This window comes from Physella acuta, unplaced genomic scaffold, assembly GCF_028476545.2.
Source record: "Physella acuta isolate Inbredline_101_S28 unplaced genomic scaffold, ASM2847654v3 ptg001292l, whole genome shotgun sequence".
Taxonomy (NCBI): domain Eukaryota; kingdom Metazoa; phylum Mollusca; class Gastropoda; family Physidae; genus Physella; species Physella acuta.
Genome location: NW_026732807.1, coordinates 37,452 through 59,346, shown reverse-complemented (window position 1 = coordinate 59,346; position 21,895 = coordinate 37,452). Strand labels below are relative to the sequence as shown.

Sequence of the window (21,895 nt, the reverse complement as noted above, 5' to 3'; positions counted from 1 at the left end):
CAGTGCTGGGTGGATCTGTGAGTGTTGGGTGGATCTATGAGTGCTGGGCGGATCTATGAGTGCTGGGTGGATCTGTCAATGTTGGGTGGATCTATCAGTGCTGGGTGGATCTATCAGTGCTGGGTGGATCTATGAGTGCTGGGTGGATCTATGAGTGCTGGGTGGATCTATGAGTGAATGGGTGGATCTATCAGTGTTGGGTGGATCTATGAGTGCTGGGTGGATCTATCAGTGTTGGGTGGATCTATGAGTGATTGGTGGATTTATGAGTGCTGGGTGGATCTATCAGTGGTGGGTGGATCTATGATTGTAGGGTGGATCTATGAGTGTTGGGTGGATCTATGAGTGCTGGGTGGATCTACCAGTGTTGGGTGGATCTATGAGTGTTGGGTGGATCTATCAGTGTTGGGTGGATCTATCAGTGTTGGGTGGATCTATGAGTGCTGGGTGGATCTATCAGTGTTGGGTGGATCTATCAGTGTTGGGTGGATCTATGAGTGCTGGGTGGATCTGTCAATGTTGGGTGGATCTATGAGTGATGGGTGGATCTATGAGTAGTGGGTGGATCTATGAGTGCTGGGTGGATCTATGAGTGTTGGGTGGATCTATGAGTGAATTGGTGGATCTGTCAGTGTTGGGTGGATCTATGAGTGAAGGGTGTATCTATGAGTGAATGGGTGGATCTATGAGTGAATGGGTGGATCTATGAGTGCTGGGTGGATCTATGAGTGTTGGGTGGATCTATCAGTGTTGGGTGGATCTATCAAAGTTGGGTGGATCTATCAGTGCTGGGTGGATCTATGAGTGCTGGGTGGATCTATGAGTGGTGGGTGGATCTATGAGTGCTGGGTGGATCCATGAGTGGTGGGTGGATCCATGAGTGGTGGGTGGATCTTTAAGTGATGGGTGGATCTATGAGTGGTGGGTGGATCTATGAGTGCTGGGTGGAGCCATGAGTGGTGGGTGGATCTATCAGTGTTGGGTGGATCTATGAGTGCTGGGTGGATCTATGAGTGCTGGGTGGATCTATGAGTGATGGGTGGATCTATCAGTGTTGGGTGGATCTATCAAAGTTGGGTGGATCTATGAGTGCTGGGTGGATCTATGAGTGAAGGGTGGATCTATGAGTGAAGGGTGGATCTATGAGTGAATGGGTGGATCCATGAGTGAATGGGTGGATCTATGAGTGCTGGGTGGATCTATGAGTGTTGGGTGGATCTATCAGTGTTGGGTGGATCTATCAGTGTTGGGTGGATCTATCAAAGTTGGGTGGATCTATGAGTGCTGGGTGGAGCCATAAGTGGTGGGTGGATCTATCAGTGTTGGGTGGATCTATCAGTGTTGGGTGGATCTATCAAAGTTGGGTGGATCTATGAGTGCTGGGTGGATCTATGAGTGCTGGGTGGATCTATGAGTGCTGGGTGGATCTATGAGTGAAGGGTGGATCTATGAGTAAATGGGTGGATCTATGAGTGAATGGGTGGATCTATAAGTGTTGGGTGGATCTATGAGTGAATGGGTGGATCTATCAGTGCTGGGTGGATCTATGAGTGCTGGGTGGATCTGAGTGCTGGGTGGATCTATGAGTGCTGGGTGGATTTATGAGTGGTGGGTGGATCTGGGTAACATCACAGACCATATTGGCCAGGTAACATCACAGACCATATTGGCCAGGTAACATCACGGACCATATTGGCCAGGTAACACGACAGACCATATTGGCCAGGTAACATCACAGAACATATTGGCCCGGTAACATCACAGACCATATTGGCCAGGTAACATCACAGACCATATTGGCCCGGTAACATCACAGACCATATTGGCCAGGTAACATCACAGACCATATTGGCCAGGTAACATCACAGACCATATTGGCCAGGTAACATCACAGACCATATTGGCCAGGTAACATCACAGACCATATTGGCCAGGTAACATCACAGACCATATTGGCCAGGTAACATCACGGACCATATTGGCCCGGTAACATCACAGACCATATTGGCCAGGTAACATCACGGACCATATTGGCCAGGTAACACGACAGACCATATTGGCCAGGTAACATCACGGACCATATTGGCCCGGTAACATCACAGACCATATTGTCCAGGTAACATCACAGACCATATTGGCCCGGTAACATCATAGACCATATTGGCCAGGTAAGATCAGATACTATATTGGCCAGGTAACATCACAGACCATATTGGCCAGGTAACATCACGGACCATATTGGCCAGGTAACATTACAGACCATATTGGCCAGGTAACAGACCATATTGGCCAGGTAACATCACAGACCATATTGGCCAGGTAACATCACAGACCATATTGGCAAGGTAACATCACGGAACATATTGGCCAGGTAACATAACAGACCATATTGGCCAGGTAACATCACGGACAATATTGGCCCGGTAACATCACAGACCATATTGGCCAGGTAACATCACGGACCATATTGGCCAGGTAACATCACAGACCATATTGGCCACGTAACATCACAGACCATATTGGCCAGGTAACATAACAGAACATATTGGCCAGGCAAGACTAAGAAAACAATATTTTTCTGGATAAAAAATTGAAATATTTTATTTGCATTATCGGGTTTCCCTGAAAAGCTGGCGAGGAACGGAAAACTTCCGTCAATCGGAACTAAGGCTGTCTTCATCCGTGTCTTCGCTTGACTCGCTCCGTGGATTTCTTCTTCTTCTTCTCCTACCTCTGCGTCTCTACCAAAAAAATAAAATTCTCAAACAGTGGTCAGCTAATCAAATGATAAAAATCTAAAAATAAACATCAGGATTCCAACAGTCGTTGTGGACGCGTATTCTAGCAAGAAATAAATATTAAGGTCTCTACTAAACTAACAGTCGGTATCTATACAACCTGGCTGTCAATAGTGACTTACTTTAAAATAAGGTTCGTAACCCGACTATCAAAGGTCAGTGTACTCTCCTCCCCCCCCCCCAGCCCCCAACCTTTCATACATCAGTCAAGAAGTGTCATCCTGTCTCAAACTTACATTAAAGTTTTTGTTTTCTTCCACATCTTCGTCTAAATCTCCATCGTTCTTCTTTATTCTAGCACAAAAAATATAATAATTATTGTGCAAACGTAAGAACAAAATGCTTAGTGCTAAATAAATAATTCACCTCTGTATTGTATACCAGGAGGCAGCCATTTCTAGTGATCTGGCTAATTCATCTGTTTTCTAAAACAGGTGACAGCCGCTTCTAGCAATTGAGCCAATTCAAATGAGTATTCTATAATAGGATGCCGCCATTTCTAATGATCTAGCTAATTCACCTAGCATTACAACTAGTGACATGCTCGTCAGTGGCGTAGCGAGGTCGGGTGTCACCCGGTGCGGCACTTAATGGTGTCACCCCCCAGAGGCGTAGCGACCCTTCCCGGGGACAAACTTTCAAGTTTTCGATCGATTTGCACCCCCCCCCCCTCAAACTTTCGATTTGCACCCCCCTCAAGTTTTCGATTTGCACCCCCTCTCAAACTTTCGATTTGCACCCCCCCCCCTCAAGTTTTTCTCTATATATTTTGCTATTTTATGCCTTGGTGTCACCCCCCTAAATGGTGTCACCCGGTGCGGTCCGCACCCCCCCTCGCTACGCCCCTGACGCTCGTAACCCATGCATAAGACGTAATTTAAAGCTCGTTACATTTGTTTCGATGATAACAATGGATGTTAAATAAGTTATTTATGATTTTATGCTGGACCATACTTGTGTTATTTAATAACACAAGTATGGCGGAACACAACAGAAGTAGTGCTTTTTTGTGTGTGTGTGAACTAGACAGTTTGAAGACTGTTACATTTACAATATTTCAAATATAAGAATTAGATCCTATACGTAGGCTTTTTTTTTAAATTAGGTGATTTCCGTTATCCGGAAAAAGATACGTTGCTCGATTTTCGGTTTCTATAAGCCTTCATGATTTATTAATTTTATGTCGTATTTTCATAAAACAGCCTATTGTAAGAACTCTTCGTCTGATTATTTTTTTCTTTATTTTTTCCCTCCTTCAATAACAAGCGCTACCTGATTCCACAGGCAATGCCATTCGGTCCCTTCATGTTATATACGAATATACGAGAATGAGGTTTAGGGAAGTTCACACTCCGCTTTTTTTTACATAATACAAACGATAAAACAAAAAAAAACCTATACAATAGGGGGCAACAATCAATCAAACAAACAAACAAACAAACAAACAAAAAAACAAACAAACAAACAAACAAACAAACAAACAAACAGATGTTGCAAACAAAATAAAATCTTGTAAAAACCGAAGCAGCGAAAACTACATCACATCACCAGTGAACAAATCTGCTTACGAGTAGACGTAACAGGCGAAGGCTATGGTGAAGACCACAAACCCTACAACAACGGCAGCGATAATCAAACCCACGCTGCTCTCTGTTTCCGCTTTCGATTTCTCCTTAATCCTGGGGACTGATAAAAATATGGACTCTTCACAAAGAGGAACTATTTACACTTATTACATACAGTTTTGTTAATAGAAGTTATTACCGTGATTAGAATTGACTCAAATATACCTTGCTTTATAAAAGTGTTTGTGTATAATGAAAGTTTTGGCTAGTTTTCGTAGCTAATTTTTCTTTCTTAATCAAGCAAGTCATAGCAAGTTTATAAAATTGTATAGACTTAATTGTTCTTAAAACTGCTTTATATTGTTCGAAGATTGTTGTGTTAGAGAAAGCTTTTGGTATTTTAAAATATTTTGGTGCTTAAACTTTTTTTTTGGCTGTTTAAAAATGATTTAGTATTTAAAAATGGCTTGGTATTTAAATAATGTTTTCGTTGTTAAAAGATTTTTTATGTGCTTAAAATGTTTTTGGTGTTAAAACTTATTTGTGAATGCCTATTACTAGTGTTATAAAACGTTTTGAATGTTTGGATGAATTTTGGCTGATTTGTATTTTTTGTTATATTTTAAAAAATTACGTTTCTTTTTTATTTTAAAAACTCTGTTTTATAAACCTTTTAAAAGTACAATGGTAATTCGTTAATCTAATTAAAAATAGGCCCGTACTTAAGGTTAAATATTAATTAGTTTATAAATCTATAAAAAATTGTCTAGTTTAAATTTTATTTTTGTCATTATGCGCAAAAAAAAAACAACTGTGTTTAAAATTATAATTTAAGTCTTTCTCATTTACATAACAACATCTTCTTAGTTCAGAGGCGTACCGACGGAGAGATTGGGGGCGGGGTACATATGTCCCCGGACGCCGACCCTAGGGGTGCCAAAATAAGCTCATTTCAGCTACTAATTTGAATTATAAATATAAAAAATATATGGGGGGGGGGGGGCAAATTGAATGAAAGTTTGTTCCCTGGGCGTATGGAAGGGTCGATACGCCTCTGCCTTAGTTGAATTACCATCTTATTATGAGAAATTTCTGTTTTAATAAAGAAAGTAGCCGCTTTAATTTTTTTTTACTATTTTTTTTAACCGTAAGCAATTAAAAACTATTTTAAAAACGCTAGAAATGTTTACGTTCTAAAATGGCCACTTCCTCCTTGAGCCCGCCGGACGAAGGCTGCCGCTTGTCACCCCCGGGCAGGTTAATCACCGCCACCTTGTCCGTCTCCTCCTTGTTGGCGTCCTCCCCGGGCTGTCTGGCTCTTTTCTTGGCCAGCAGGTCCGTCAGAGACCCCAGGGACTCCTGTTCTTCGTCTTTTAACTTCACTTCAAAATTTTCTCCGGCTTTCATCAAGAAAAAAAAAATTATTTTCAAAGACTTTCATCAAGTAAACTATTAAAAAACATTTTTTTAAAATTTTCACTGACTTTCATCAAGAAAACAAATTTAAAAATATTAATTTTTTTCACTGAATTTCATCAAGAATACAATTAAAAACATTTTTTCCCCACTGACTTTCAAAGGAAACAATTCTAAAAACAAATTTTATTTTAAGTTTTCACCAAGAAAACAAATTTAAACATATTGTTTAATTTTCACCGACTATCATAAAAAAAACAATTAAAAACACTTTTATTTTCAATGACTTCCATTGAGGAAACAATAAAAAAAAAACCATTTTATTTTCACAATTTTCTTCAATGACAGAAAGCGTATTTTATTTTCACTGACTTTCATTACAGAAACAATAAGTAAAAACATATTTTGTTGTCAGTTCTCATCAAGTGAACAAGGAAACAGTGAGAAAAACACATTTTATTTAACCAATACTACAAGATCTTTTCATAAACTAACAATAAACCGTAAATTAATTTTAAAAAATTAAAGAATTTCAATTTGACTTACGTGGAAATTGGGGCTGCAGCCACGTGGCGCCCAGGAAGGCGGACTTGGACCAGCGTCTGAAGTTTGGCGCCCTCCCTGTAGACCGACCCGGGAATTTAAAAACAAGAAATAGGATAGAAATCAAACAAAACAATACAACCTGCCCTGGTTCTATGTTAACTAGCGCTTTGCATCATAGACAAATATAGCTTCGGTGTCAGGGGGGGGGGCGGGGTGTCTTTAGGGTTTCTTTCAGACATTTCGCTGCGTGGGGGGAGGGGGGGGAGACTTGAACGTTCTGAAGGGGGGTAGGGGAGTCTATGGTTAAAGAAACATTGGCTGTCTGCAGGGTTTGTTTTTAGACATTTTGCTGCCGGGAAGAGAGGGGACACTTGAAGTGGAGGGCAGTGGCGTAGCGAGGGGGGGGGGGCGGGGGTGCGGACTGCACCGGGTGACACCATTTAGGTGACACCAAGGCAAAAAATAGCAAAAATTATAGAGAAAATGATAATTCCACTTAATTAAGCGATTAATTCGAGTGATAAAAAGTCTTTTAAGAGCAAATTTGACAAATCCCGACAAGGGTGGAGGGGTGCAAATCGAAAGTTAGAGGGGTGGGGGGGGGGGGGTGGGGTGCAAATCAAAAGTTTGAGGAAGGGGGGTGCAAATTGGTAGTTTGTCCCCGGGCGCCGGGAAGAGCACTACGCCACTGCTATAGGGCTATGGTTAAAAAAAAAACACTGGCTGTCTTAACCTAGATCTGCATACAAAAGCTACTGGTTCAAATTTGGCTAAAAATAACAAGTGTTGAAAATAGAAATGTTGGTAGGCTATACTTGATGTTCACATAGGCCAACACATTTGCTCAAAACACATTACACACACACAGAGGCGTAGCGAGGGGGGGGTGCGGACCGCACCGGCTGACACCATTTAGGGGGGTGACACCAAGGCAAAAAATAGTAAAATATATAGAGAAAAATTTGAGGGGGGGGGGAGGTGCAAATCGAAAGTTCGAGGGGGGTGCAAATCGAAAATTGAAAGTTTGTCCCCGGGAAGAGTTGATACGCCTCTGGGGGGTGACATCATTAAGTGCCGCACCGGGTGACACCCGACCCCGCTACGCCACTGCACACACATATGAAGCACAAGAGTAGCGTTCTTGTATAGACCGAAATCAAATGTCCCGAGTATATAAATTGATATGCAGCTATATTTAGCGGACATATCTGTACATCGAGATAGACTTTTTGAAATGGCGCTTGGACATTTTAAAATTTACAAGCGCTGTAGAATGCAGCCGAAATCAATCCAAAGCAATATAATCGTTTTAGAATTAAGATTACAGTACTAATCCTTAGGATTAACACTTTACCTGTTGAACCACCCAGCTTAAACCCAACTCTAAACAGCGAAAGATAGCCACGGGTCATGTAGGCTAGATAACAATGGACGTCTGTTTACCGTTTCGTCGATAACTATCCCATCCTTCCCTAATTAGACCCTTGAGACTATCCTACAGTACACCGTCTTCCACCCCCCTCTACCCCATTTTTACACACGTGGAATGACCCAATGACCCATACATTACAGTGGATTCGCCCAGACACGGCGAGCACAGCTGTGTAGTGATAACAACTGTGTTGTTTGTTGTTCGTCTAATTTGACTAATTCGTATCAGAGGCGTAGCGAGGTCGTGGGGGGGGGGGGGGGGGTGCGGACCGCACTAGGCGACACCATTTAGAGGGGTGGCACCAAGGCAAAAAATAGCAAAATATATAGAGAAAATTGATAATTCCACTTAATTAAGTGATTAATTCGAGTGTTAAATAGTTTTTTAAGAGGTGCAAATCGAAAGTTTGATTAGGGGGGGGGGGGGGGGGGGGGGGCGGAGGGGCAAATCCAAAGTTTGAGGGGGAAATCGAAAGTTTGAAGGGGGGGGGGGGGGTGCAAATCGAAAATTGAAACTTTGTCCCCGGGAAGGGTCACTACGCCTCTGGTGGGTGACACCATTAAGTGCCACACCGGGTGACATCCGACCTCGCTACGCCGCTGAATTCGTATAACGAAACGATGCTGTGGGCCTAAATTTATATCAGATGGTAGCAGGCGTTACACGGAGCAAAGGTCACTGTTAGATGTGGTTTTGTTGACAGTCCGATGTCAAGTCTGATCCAGCCCTACCCCCCCCCCCCCCCCCCCCCCACACACACACCACAATAACACGTGCAACCAATCACACCTGTCAACGAATTGTAAACTGAATAACGAGCTGGGAAGGAGACTCATCTCTATCTACGAAAAATCAATATGCCACGTTGATAATTGCGAGATTTTATGTACGCGCAAAAAAGAAAAAAAATTGAATTGATTATCTGTTAACACAATAAAGCACCACCAATAGATGTTAACATAATACACAAACACATAATTGTCTAAAATATTTTACATTCATGAAATGCATGTTGTATTATAGTTAGGATATGAGTTCATTTTCAACGTATTATTTGTATTTTAAATAAACAATGAAAACGTTATGAATATATATTTATGTCGTCTGCTAACCCGAAAGTCTCGAGTTCGAATCTCGAAGCTCGAGTAAGTACGACGTCTCTGTGTCTACTCAGCTCTAATGCGTACCTGACTCTCGTTAGGGAAATAATGATAGATGGGCATATGGCTGACTACACTATTCACATGTATGCTGTTGTCGTTGAAAAAGTTGAACTCTGTTTCATCCACCCTATCTATCTTGGGCACGAAAAGAAGATGGTGTAGGTCTATACTTTTTTCTATGTAATTGGAGTTTTGCTTTAAATCAGTTTTACAAGCAGATGTTGTGCAAACAAATGTGTAACTCTTCTATTTGTTATTTTTCTTCTATAAACCATTCACATAGCTATCGCACACTAACGTTTTAAATAGACGAATTGTACAATGACATAAAAACTGACCTATCGGAGGATAACAATTTCTTTCTCAACTACTGAACCCTGACATTTTAAATTGACCCCCTCTATACTATAGGGCTGGTAAGTAGGTCACCAACCTGTTCTATGGCTCATGCAGGTTTTATTGAGCTGTAGAACTGGTTCGTGACCTACTTACCAGCCCTATAGTTTGTATACAACAAACATTTTAAACTACATGTCCAACAATAATTTTTAAAATATTTCTATCGAACATAGACATTGTTAACTGGCCTAAAACACTGATGATTTACTAAAGTGACCTACCAAACGCTGACATATCAAAGAGGTCTCTCAAACACGGGCATATTAAACTGACCTATCAAACACTGACCTACCAAATACTGACCCACTAAACTGACCTACCAAAGACTGACCTACTAAACTGACCTATCAAACACTGACCTACCAAAGACTCAGGGCGTAGCGAGGGGGGGGGGGGGGGCGGGGGTGCGGACCGCACCGGGTGACACCATTTAGGGGGGTGACACCAAGGCAAAAAATAGCAAAATATATAGAGAAAAACTTGAGGGGGGGTGCAAATCGAAATTATGAGGGGGGGGGGGTGCAAAAATCGAAAATTTGAAAGTTTGTCCCCGGGAAGGGTCGCTACGCCTCTGGGGGGGGGGTGACACCATTAAGTGCCACACCAGGTGACACCCGACCTCGCTACGCCACTGCAAAGACTTACCTACTATACTGACCTACCAAAGATTGATCTATTAAACACTTACCTACCAAACACTGACCTACCAAACACTGACTCACTTAACTGACCCACTAAACTGACCTACCAAAGAGTGACCTACTAAACTGACCTACCAAACACTGACCTACCAAACACTGACCTACTGAGCTGACCTACCATGACCTACTGAACTGACCTACTGAGCTGACCTACTGAGCTAACCTACCATGACCTACTGAACTGACCTACCATGACCTACTGAACTGACCTACCATGACCTACTGAACTGACCTACCATGACCTACTGAACTGACCTACCATGACCTACTGAACTGACCTACCATGACCTACTGAACTGACCTACCATGACCTACTGAACTGACCTACCATGACCTACTGAACTGACCTACCATGACCTACTGAACTGACCTACCATGACCTACTGAACTGACCTACCATGACCTACTGAACTGACCTACCATGACCTACTGAACTGACCTACCATGACCTACTGAACTGACCTACCATGACCTACTGAACTGACCTACCATGACCTACTGAACTGACCTACCATGACCTACTGAACTGACCTACCATGACCTACTGAACTGACCTACCATGACCTACTGAACTGACCTATCTCGAATGTAGCCCACTGGATGCCCTGGTTCTTGTTGCCCGTGCAGCCCATACTGTCGTCCCCAGCACAGGGGATGTTGCACCAGGAGAGCATCGTGTTCTTGGCGCCGGTCACTGAGTTACTGCAGCAGCAACGGTCGTCTCCCTGGTGCGGTACAGGGCGGAGTGTGACTCAGGGTGGGGTACAGGGTGGGTGGGGGTACAGGGGTGGGGGTACAGGGTGGGGGTACAGGGTGGGGGTGACGTCCCCAGCACAGGGGATGTTGCACCAGGAGAGCATCGTGTTCTTGGCGCCGGTCACTGAGTTACTGCAGCAGCAACGGTCGTCTCCCTGGTGCGGTACAGGGCGGAGTGTGACTCAGGGTGGGGTACAGGGTGGGTGGGGGTACAGGGGTGGGGGTACAGGGTGGGGGTACAGGGTGGGGGTGACGTCCCCAGCACAGGGGATGTTGCACCAGGAGAGCATCGTGTTCTTGGCGCCGGTCACTGAGTTACTGCAGCAGCAACGGTCGTCTCCCTGGTGCGGTACAGGGTGGAGTGTGACACAGATGTGGGGTACAGGGGTGGGGTACAGGGGTGGGGTACAGGGGTGGGGGTACAGGGTTGAGTGTGACACAGGGGTGGGGTACAGGGGTGGGGTACAGGGAGGAGTGTGACACAGGGGTGGGGTACAGGGATGGGGTACAGGGTGGGGGTACAGGGGTGGGGTACAGGGGTGGGGGTACAGGGTTGAGTGTGACACAGGGGTGGGGTACAGGGATGGGGTACAGGGGTGGGGTACAGGGGTGGGGTACAGGGCTGGGGTACAGGGAGGAGTGTGACACAGGGGTGGGGTACAGGGATGGGGTACAGGGTGGGGGTACAGGGGTGGGGTACAGGGGTGGGGTACAGGGTGGAGTGTGACACAGGGGTGGGGTACAGGGTGGGGGTACAGGGTGGGGGTACAGGGGTGGGGGGGGGTACAGGGCGGAGTGTACACAAGGGTGGGGTACAGGGCGGAGTGTACACAGGGGTGGGGTAAAGGGTGGGGGTGGGGGGTACAGGGGTATGGTACTGGGGTGTGGGTAAAGGGTGGGGGTACAGGGTGGAGGTACAGTGTGAGGAGTATAGGGTGGGGGTACAGGGCGGAGTGGATGCGCAGTGTAGGGAGGGGGTAAAGTGTGGGGTACAAGGTGGTGGCATATAATGTGGGTGCGGTTCAGGGGTGGGGGTAGAGGGTGGGTGGGTTACAGAGGTGAGGGCTTGCTAAGGTAGGTAGTTGATGTGATTGGTTCGCTCTAGTGTTTCTTTTAGATACTTTTTCTCCATGGGTGAGGGGGTTTTCGAGGGTGGGGGCATGTTAATCTCCGGGGTCGGAGTGAACACTATTTAAGGTAAATTAGTTATAGATTAAGTATTTTTTTCCTATTTCGTCAATGTCGGGGGGGGGGGGGGGGTCACTACAAAAACTAAAGTTTTATTGGCGAGCTGAGGCTGCCTCCCCTTGTTCCAACAGGGGGTTAACAAGAATCATACGACGCCTCTGACTCACCACTGCGTTGTGAATGCGTCATCGTCCTGACTCACCGTGGTCGTGCTGAACTTGGTCTGGTACATGGCGTCGCAGTAGTAGATACACAGAGGCACCGACATCCGTTCTGTCCGCAGGGGGGCGAAGTCTTTAGGGCACAGGATCAGCATGGAGTCTTTCCTGGCATAGCACCCGATGTTGGCTGAATGAGGGGGGTCAAAGGTCGTAATGGTGGTGGCGAAGGTAAAGGTTAATTGACAGCAAACATGGTGGAAGTATTAGGGGTCGCTATGTACTGATATGATGGGCGTCAGGGGTAGCTATGTACTGATATGATGGGTGATAGGGGTAGCTATGTACTGATATGATGGGCGCTAGGGGTCGCTATGTACTGATATGATGGGCGCTAGGGGTCGCTATGTACTGATATGAAGGGAGCTAGGGGTCGCTATGTACTGATATGATGGGAGCTAGGGGTAGCTATGTACTGATATGATGGGAGCTAGGGGTCGCTATGTACTGATATGATGGGCGCTAGGGGTCGCTATGTACTGATATGATGGGAGCTAGGGGTCGCTATGTACTGATATGATGGGAGCTAGGGGTAGCTATGTACTGATATGATGGGAGCTAGGGGTCGCTATGTACTGATATGATGGGCGTCAGTGGTCGCTATGTATGGATATGGCTGACGACACGGTCAATATTTACTAATACGGTGGATTTTCATATACATATATGGTGAACATCACATCATAGGTCATAGTTTACAGACCAGGGTAGATGGGTGCTAAATATCAATACACAGATCGAAGAAGGCATCAAGACAAGAATTGAGTTGACCTGTCCATACCCTCCAACATCATGGCTCTAATCCCCTGGTGTGTTTAAATATATGGGACGGCGTAGCCTAGCGTAAGAGCACTAGACTGCTAACCCGAAAGTCTCGAGTTCGAATCAGGGGTTGAAGTTAATAGAGCGTCATTGAGTCTACCCAGCTCAGATGGGTACTTAATGTTAAGGAAAGCAGAAGCGGCTGGGCGTAGTGCTGAATAAACTATCCTGTCATATGCCGAGGTCTCGGAAACAGATGAACTCTACTTCATCACAAACGGGAAAGGTGATGATGATGATGATGTTGATGATGTTTATGATGATGTTGATGATGTTTATGATGATGACGATGATGTTGATGATGATGATGATGATGATGATGTTTATGATGATAATGATGATGTTGATGATGTTGTTGATGATGATGATGTTGTTGATGATGATGATGATGTTGATGATGATGTTGATGATGTTGATGATGTTGATGATGATGTTGATGATGATGTTGATGATGTTGATAATGATGTTGATAATGATGTTGATGCTGTCGATGATGATGTTGATGATGATGTTGATGATGATGATGATGATGATAATGATGATGTGTCACGATGTACTCACCCTTTAGCAGCGAGAATCTCTCCATGGCAATGACCGGCTCTCTGACATAGCCTGTAAATAACAGAGAAAACAGTCTACGTAGATTTAACGATTAATAAACACCGTTACTTATCCAAAACATTCTTTGCAGCGTTTGTTTATGTTTTACACTGATGATTATATCACGCATCTAATTTATTATTGTGTTAGGTTTAACACATGAAACTCTTAAAAAGAAAAAATTAAGCAAAACAGAAACCCCGAAAAAAGAGCTCTATTCATAACTTAATTAGAATATTTTGTATAATTTCTTTAGAAACGTGTATTCTTTAACTTCGTAGGAATTTCAAGACCCACAATTACATTTTAAAACAAATACAAACTTGCTGAGTCTGAAACCATTCCAAAATCTTAAACAAAATCAAAAACACCCCTACATTAGAACAAATGCTTAAATCCTAAGTCTGAAACCAAATGACCCTATTTTCCCAGTGGGGCAATACAAAACTCCTAAGTCTATAATCAAATATTCCCCACTACAATAACAAAAGTTTTAAATCTGAAACCATATAATCCTCCGACCTTAAAGCAAATAAAGTCCTAAGTCTAAAACCAAAGATCCACCCTAAGTTGAATCAATAAAAAAAATTCTCAACTCCACCCTACATTAAATCAATAACAAAAGTCCTAGGTCTAAAACCAAAGATCCACCCTACATTAAATCAATAACAAAAGTCCTAAGTCTAAAACCAAAGATCCGCCCTATAACAAAAGTCCTAAGTCTAAAACCAAAGATCCGCCCTATAACAAAAGTCCTAAGTCTAAAACCAAAGATCCACCCTATAACAAAAGTCCTAAGTCTAAAACCAAAGATCCACCCTACATTGAATCAATAACAAAAGTCCTAAGTCTAAAACCAAAGATCCGCCCTATAACAAAAGTCCTAAGTCTAAAACCAAAGATCCGCCCTATAACAAAAGTCCTAAGTCTAAAACCAAAGATCCGCCCTATAACAAAAGTCCTAAGTCTAAAACCAAAGATCCACCCTATAACAAAAGTCCTAAGTCTAAAACCAAAGATCCACCCTACATTGAATCAATAACAAAAGTCCTAAGTCTAAAACCAAAGATCCGCCCTATAACAAAAGTCCTAAGTCTAAAACCAAAGATCCGCCCTATAACAAAAGTCCTAAGTCTAAAACCAAAGATCCACCCTATAACAAAAGTCCTAAGTCTAAAACCAAAGATCCGCCCACCTGTCTTGTAGACCGACAGGGCGGTGTCTCCCCCACAGGCCTGGTAGCAGTTACCTGGACATCGCCTGTCGCAGGTTTCTATCGGCACCCTGGCCGTGTCTTTGATGGACATCCCACAAAAACAGAGGTTACCTTTCTAAAAACAAAACAAAAACAAAAGAAATACATTTCTTTAAAAATAGGGATACCCTTCTGCATACAACTAAAAGTAATAACTGTTGAAGAACTTAACCTTACCTGTGAAGACACATTGCCTAACATACAGATAAACATCGAATGTCCCATTAAAAAGCATTGACTTGCCTGTAAAGACCTCACATTAAAAGACCCATCAAATCACCTTTCAAGATCCATCACCTCATCCATAAAGAACCATCACCTCACCTGCAGATACACCTCACCTGTAGAGACACCTGGCCTAACCTGCAGAGACACCTAGCCTCACCTGCATACACACCTGGCCTCACCTGCAGACACACCTGGCCTCACCTGCAGACACACCTGGCCTCACCTGTAGACACACCTGGCCTTACCTGCAGAGACACCTGGCCTCACCTGTAGACACACCTGACCTCACCTGCAGTCACACCTGTCCTCACCTGCAGACACACCTGACCTCACCTGCAGACACACCTGGCCTCACCTGCATACACACCTGGCCTCACCTGTAGACACACCTGGCCTTACCTGCAGAGACACCTGGCCTCACCTGTAGACACACCTGACCTCACCTGCAGACACACCTGTCCTCACCTGCAGACACACCTGACCTCACCTGCAGACACACCTGCCCTCACCTGCAGACACACCTGGCCACACCTGCCATCACCTGCAGACACACCTGGCCACACCTGCAGAGAAACCTGCCATCACCTGCAGACACACCTGGCCTCACCTGCATGCCGGCGTAGAAAAACCTCAGCTTCCAGCAGCGGAAGACGCACATCTTAACCTCAAGCTGCAGGGCGCCATAGTCTTTGGCCAGCGTCTTGAAGGACTCGCTACCCTCTGCTACCTTCAGACAGCCGACAGCCTTGACCTCGTTGATGTTGATTGAGGTCGCTAGATGGGAGGGAATAGGATGGGGTGTTGACGGTATGAGGTGGGGGAGGGGAGTTTAAGGGTTGGGAGAGGGGGTTTATGGGTTGGTAGAAAGGGGGTTTATGGGTTGGTAGAAGGGGGTTTATGGGTTGGGAGAGGGGGGTTTATGGGTTGTTAGAGGGGGGTTTATGGGTTTGTAGAGGGGAGTTTATGGGTTGGTAGAGGGGGGTTTATGGGTTGGTATAAGGGGGTTCACGGGTTGGCAGAAGAGAGATTATGGGTTGATACAGGGGAGTTTATGGGATGAGGGGGGTTTATGGGTTGATAGAGGGGGGTTTATGGGTTGGGAGAGTGGAGTTTATGGGTTGGAGGAGGGGGTTTATGGGTTGGTAGAGGGGGGTTTATGGGTTGGTAGAAGAGAGATTATGGGTTGATACTGGGGAGTTTATGGGATGAGGGGAGTTTATGGGTTGGGAGAGGGGGGGTTTATGGGTTGATAGAGGGGGGTTTATGGGTTGGGAGAGGGGGGTTTATGGGAGGGGAGGGGGGTTTATGGGTTGGGAGAGGGAGTTTATGGGTTGGTAGATGTGAGTTTATGGGTTGGGGGGGGAGTTTATAGGATGAGGGGAGTTTATGGGTTGGGATAGGGGGGTTTATGGGTTGATAGAGGGGGGTTTATGGGTTGGGAGAGTGGAGTTTATAGGGTTGGGAGAGGGGGTTTATGGGTTGGTAGAAGAGAAATTATGGGTTGATACAGGGGAGTTTATGGGAGAGGGGGGTTTATGGGTTGATAGAGGGGGGTTTATGGGTTGGGAGAGGGGGGTTTATGGGTTGGTAGAAGGGGGTTAATGGGATGAGGGGGGTTTATGGGTTGATAGAGGGGAGTTTATGGGATGGGATAGGAGGGGGGGGGAGTTTATTGGTCGGTAGAGTAGAGTTTATGGGTTGATAGAGGGGAGTTTATGGGATGAGGGGGGTTTATGGGAGGGGAAGGAGTTTATGGGTTGGTAGAAGGGGGTTTATGGGTTGGCAGTAGAGAGATTATGGTTTGATACAGGGGAGTTTATGGGATGAGGGGGGTTTATGGGTTGATAGAGGGGAGTTTATGTGTTGGGAGATAGAGATACGAAGGGAGAGGTGAGCTAACCAGATAATATAAGTGAGGGGGCGGGGTCAAAAGGATGGTATTGGAGAGAAGATGGGATGTGAGACAGGGGTTAACAACATCATATGAGAGATTCTTACCACATGGGAATAGAGAAGGGAGTTTACACAACATTTGCAATGTGAACTTATAAAAGTACTTCAGTAGCCACTGAAAAATGTTGAACAAATTTTTATAGAACCACTCTACTCCAAATACTTAAATAAACTGTATACAGCTTAACGTATACAGCCATACCGGCTATAGTGAGTAGATTCCACACAGAAAAGTTCCTGGCGGTCCAAGGGTAGGTAAAGTAGTTTATCTGTTTCTGTGACCTCGGCGTATGACGGGATAGTGTGGTCAGCTCTATGCCAACCCGCCTTTAGTTTCACTAACATGTTGAGTACCCATCAGAGCTGGATGGACTCAGGGATGTTCTACTAACTTGGACCGGATTCGAACTCGAGACTTTCGGATTAGCTGTCTAGGGCTCTACAGTTAGGTCCAGAGCTTCTTCCAGGCATCTGTTGGGGGAGGTCGAAGCCCCCCCCCCCCCGAATTTTTTTTACCGCCCCCCCCCCCCCCGAACGAAATGAAATTTATATAATTTATATTGAAAATTTATACTTTTAACAGTGTCCGCCCTCCCCCCCCCCCCAAAGAAAGTCTACCCCCCCCCCCTCCCGAAAATTTCAAGTGCCCCCCCCCCCCCTCCGGATAAAAAAGTCTGGAAGAAACACTGGTTAGGTCACGCCTAGATTCTATATACACTAATGTATTATCCAGTTGTCGATCTCACTACGGAAAGATGGCGTATATCTGCTCCCGTTTGAGATAGTAGTTACATGCAGTTATCGTACACTTAGAATCGAAGCTACATGGCGGTCATTGATTATTGGATTACGATAATGGGACGGCGTGGTCGAATAGTAGAGCGCTTGGCTGCTAACCTGAAGGTCTGCAGTTCGAATCCCTTTACGGACTTGTGACTGTAGTCACACCCAGCTCTGTTGGGTACTTGATTGACTTAGCTTAGCCCCCCCCCCCTCCCCGAAGAACGTCTACCACCCTCTCCACCCCCCCCCCTCCAAAAAAGGTCTGAAAGAAACACTGTTCTGTGTTAAGACAGGGGGGGTCTTTACTCTGAAACTAGGTACTGATAACTAGTTATATAGTTATATAGTTATGTGGTACCCTATAACGGTAAAGAATGGAATCCTAACTAGCGACTTACCATCCGATTTGCTATACGTCAACATAAATACTACTACTAAGGCTATTTTTATAAACTGCATGACTATACTCTTCTACGTTGTGAAACATACATCAATTAATAATGTTTTTGAAAGAGAAAGAACTTCCGTTCATGTGAAGTAGTAAAATGTTTACATAGGTGTCAAACTCATGGTATTTAGCGAAATTTCCATACTGGAATTGAGATTATTAATTCGTTATTTCTGGATGGATGGATGGATGGATGGATGGATGTGTGTCCGCAATGGACGGATGTGTGTCCGCAGCTTTAAGTCGTATCTCCTCCTCAACGAAGCAATATCGAGGACTAGTTCCAAAAGCAAATATGTTAAGCAAGTTCCGAGGATGATTGTGGGCCAAGCAAATTCCCGGAATTCCTTCCTGGATTTCCCGGAAAAGCCAAAAAACCTCGAAAAAAATGCAGTTTTTGGCCCATATCTCGGCAACCAGACCACTTAGCGACTTGAAACATTTACCAATGTCATAATTTAGATCAATATTGCAGAAGAAAGTTTTCAAAAATATCCTTTCGTTCGGTCACAAAAAATTAATTAAGAACAAATAAATTTATATTTATAGGATGATATTTACTATTATTAACTTGTTTAAACTGAGCATCGTGTAGGCCTACTCGTTAAAATAAAACTATTTCCGTTGATATAGGTTAATGTAGTTGTCTTTATTTTTTACTTATTAATTCAAACGTTATTTTTGTACCTTATTAAATAATAGATATTTTTTCTATTTTGTTTTGAATTATTAAAACTACTTGTGTTGCATTATTTATTTGCTGAATATATGATTTATCTCGATTTAAAATTGTTATGGATAGCATAAGGAAATTGCGCTTAAATTGTCACTAGACTTTTTATTAACTTGTTTTTTTTTAAAATCAAATCGCGTTCCTTTACAAAACAAGCTATAACTGGAACCCCGTTGGGGACCCTCACACTTATTTTATATTAACTATAAACTGTAGTAGAAATATTAATTTTTTTTTATTTCTTTAAAATTTTTAGAGCAATTGGGCTATAGAAATAATTAAGCTTTTAACAAAACCGCTAGTTTTTTTAAGAATACACAATCAACTGAAAATGTCTAAGAATTTGCTTTCTGATAATATGGTATAAATTCATTAAATTCAGTAGGTCTTTGTGAAATCGTCCACATAACCTAAACGGCGCTCTAGTTATAGACTTTTCTAGAAACCGGAAGTAGAGTTAGCACCACTTCCGGTTACATGTATTTTTGACAAACTGAAACGGTACTCAAGTAATCGTGTTTACATAATTTAAATTCAAATGTATTCAAATTTATTCAAAAAACGGTAACAAGTGTAGGCACGAAGGCCTTTTTACATGCATACACACACAAAAGCATGAACCCACCCACTCATGCACGCACCTAATTACACATGTACGCACAAACGCACACACACACATACAGAACAACAGGATTAAAAATCAAAGTTTGTCAACATCTGGATTAAGATTTTCGCAGGATTACAATGCACGATTTAAATTCCGTATGCGATAAAGTTGGGAGCAGAAACTCTCCAATTATCTGTTCACGAGCCGACCCGCGGCATATCATACGCCGCTATTTAGTTGTTTTATTTTTCTACTTTTCAGTAATTCATAATTTGTGAATTCGACAGTACCAATGCTGACACTAAATATTAGCTTTAAAACACTATCAGTAGGTCGTTAAGGACGATACTACCCCCACCCTCCTTTCCCCCAACCCTTACCCTACACCCCCTCCCCGTGAAAGCAGCCTCCTCTTTTTTACCTCCCCTAAGTTTAAAATCGTTTCAAACTAAATTACCTGCCCCTAATAGCCGTCACTAAACCCGGCTCTACGAATGTAAACATTTAGCGTGAACCACAGCTCACCAGACCATGTAGGGGTGGGGTGGTAGGGAGCACGCTTACAGCTTGTTTTCTAGCGTCTCCAAGAAGAGAATTATATATATAGATTATTCATCACGATTGCAACACATCCTTTATACTCTTTATACGAGAAAATAAAAAAGTTGCAACAAACAACTTAATAAAGAAGAGATGTTCAAAACCTATCTAAAAAATTACCTATTGGGTAAAAAAATTTTGACCCGTGACGTAGCGAGGTCGGGTGTCACCCGGTGCGGCACTTAATGGTGTCGCCCCTCAGAGGCGTGGCGACTCTTCCCGGGGACAATCATTCAGATTTCAATTTCCACCCCCACCCCCCCCCCCCCCTTGAGCTTTCGATTTGCACCCCCCCTCAAACTTCACACCCCCCCCCCCTCAAATTTTTCTCTATATATTTTACTATTTTTTGTCTTGAAGTCACCCCCCTAAATGGTGTCACCCGGTGCAGTCCGCAACCCCCGCCCCCCCCCCCCTCTCGCCAGGCCTCTGATTTTGACTAAATAGCAAAAATAATGGCAATCACTGTTTTCCAACCTACTCAATTTATATTCTTCATTTTTTTTTTTTTTTTTTTTTTTCAAAGTTTGCATTTTTTAAAAAGATTTTCTAAATATATTTAATTTGTAATTTAAAAAAAATTTCTTTAATATTTGTTCCTAACAGCCAATATGATACAAGTCCAGTGTTTATAAATCGGGCATGGTCTGGTGAGAATATGAGAAAACATTGAAAAGCAGACACTAGCCTAGATCCTACAAGGTAACAGAAAATTGGGCAGACCTGGAAATTCCCGGAAGAAGATTTCTGAACGCTAAAATGCGCCCAATTGAAGAAAGCCACGCGAATTGCAGCCCTTTGCTCGTCATGCATAAGTGTTTCTTTCAGGCATCTCTTTGAAGGGAGGGCGGCGTTGCCCTCAACCCACGAAGCACGCCTACTGTCCCCTTCTTTCCCCCAACGAAATAGATTTAAATAGAAAATATATACTTTTACCGTGTCCTGCCGCCCCACCCCCCCCCCCCCCTCCGGAAAATTTAGTCCTGAAAAAAATCTCTGAACGAAACACTGCACAGTGTCTACCGTTTTTAAATTTTGTAATTTATTTCGGTTTTTTTTAACACAACTTGGTTTTCTGGTAGCCGTTTAGCAAATACTACTTCGAAATCTTCACCATCATCCATAAGGCGCAGATGAAGTAGAGTTCATCTGCTTCAGTGACCTCGGCATATGCAGGGATAGTGTGGTCAGCACTATGCCCTGCCGCCTTTGATTTACTAATATGAGTTAGGTAGCCATCAGAGCTGGGACGTCACACTGTTTTGAACCCGGATTCGAACTCGAGACTCTCGGGTTAGAAGTCTAGCTCTCTACCGCAAGGCCCGCCGTCCCATTTTCAAAAATCATAATAAAGTATTTTTCTTATCGTACCGTCGCTATTTCACTTTTGTTTATCGTCTTTCGTGTTCTTCCACCGTCCACATCCTATTTTTTACCTGCCGTCAAGCTCGGAGTTAAACAGTAATTTCGTTGTAATGATGTCATTGATACCAATACATGTAGACAGGTTTTGTAATGCTAATCCATTGTTTCTCGCGGGGTCTCCTCATTGTAGACATAAATTGTAACACTAATCCACTACTTTCATACCCGTGATGACGTGAGTCCATTTATTACTCACCTAGAACTCCAGCCGCTACAACCTCAGCGCTCGTCTATGAAGTCACTCACGTGCAAACGATCC

General features: G+C 43.7%; 2 protein-coding genes across 3 annotated transcripts; both read right to left on the bottom strand.

Moving 5' to 3' along the window:
* Nucleotides 1-2,585: 2,585 nt before the first annotated feature.
* Nucleotides 2,586-10,739, bottom strand: LOC131958126 (uncharacterized). 2 transcript variants are annotated; one of them, XM_059323002.1, is made up of 6 exons: nt 10,598-10,739; nt 6,326-6,400; nt 5,554-5,763; nt 4,367-4,484; nt 3,035-3,092; nt 2,586-2,741 (listed from the first exon to the last, which is right to left on the bottom strand). In XM_059323002.1, the coding sequence occupies exons 1-6, from the start codon at nt 10,692-10,694 to the stop codon at nt 2,655-2,657; spliced, it is 645 nt and encodes a 214-aa protein (XP_059178985.1). In that variant the 5' UTR covers nt 10,695-10,739; the 3' UTR covers nt 2,586-2,654. The 2 variants fall into 2 exon arrangements, with proteins under 2 accessions (XP_059178985.1, XP_059178986.1); XM_059323003.1 differs by lacking the exon at nt 10,598-10,739 and adding an exon at nt 7,680-7,757.
* A 219-nt stretch (nt 10,740-10,958) lies between these two features.
* Nucleotides 10,959-18,316, bottom strand: LOC131958122 (sialate:O-sulfotransferase 1-like). Its single transcript, XM_059322997.1, has 6 exons — nt 18,222-18,316; nt 15,695-15,861; nt 14,800-14,935; nt 13,566-13,616; nt 12,167-12,312; nt 10,959-11,117 (listed from the first exon to the last, which is right to left on the bottom strand). The coding sequence occupies exons 1-6, from the start codon at nt 18,280-18,282 to the stop codon at nt 10,959-10,961; spliced, it is 720 nt and encodes a 239-aa protein (XP_059178980.1). The 5' UTR covers nt 18,283-18,316.
* Between the last annotated feature and the right edge of the window lie 3,579 nt (nt 18,317-21,895).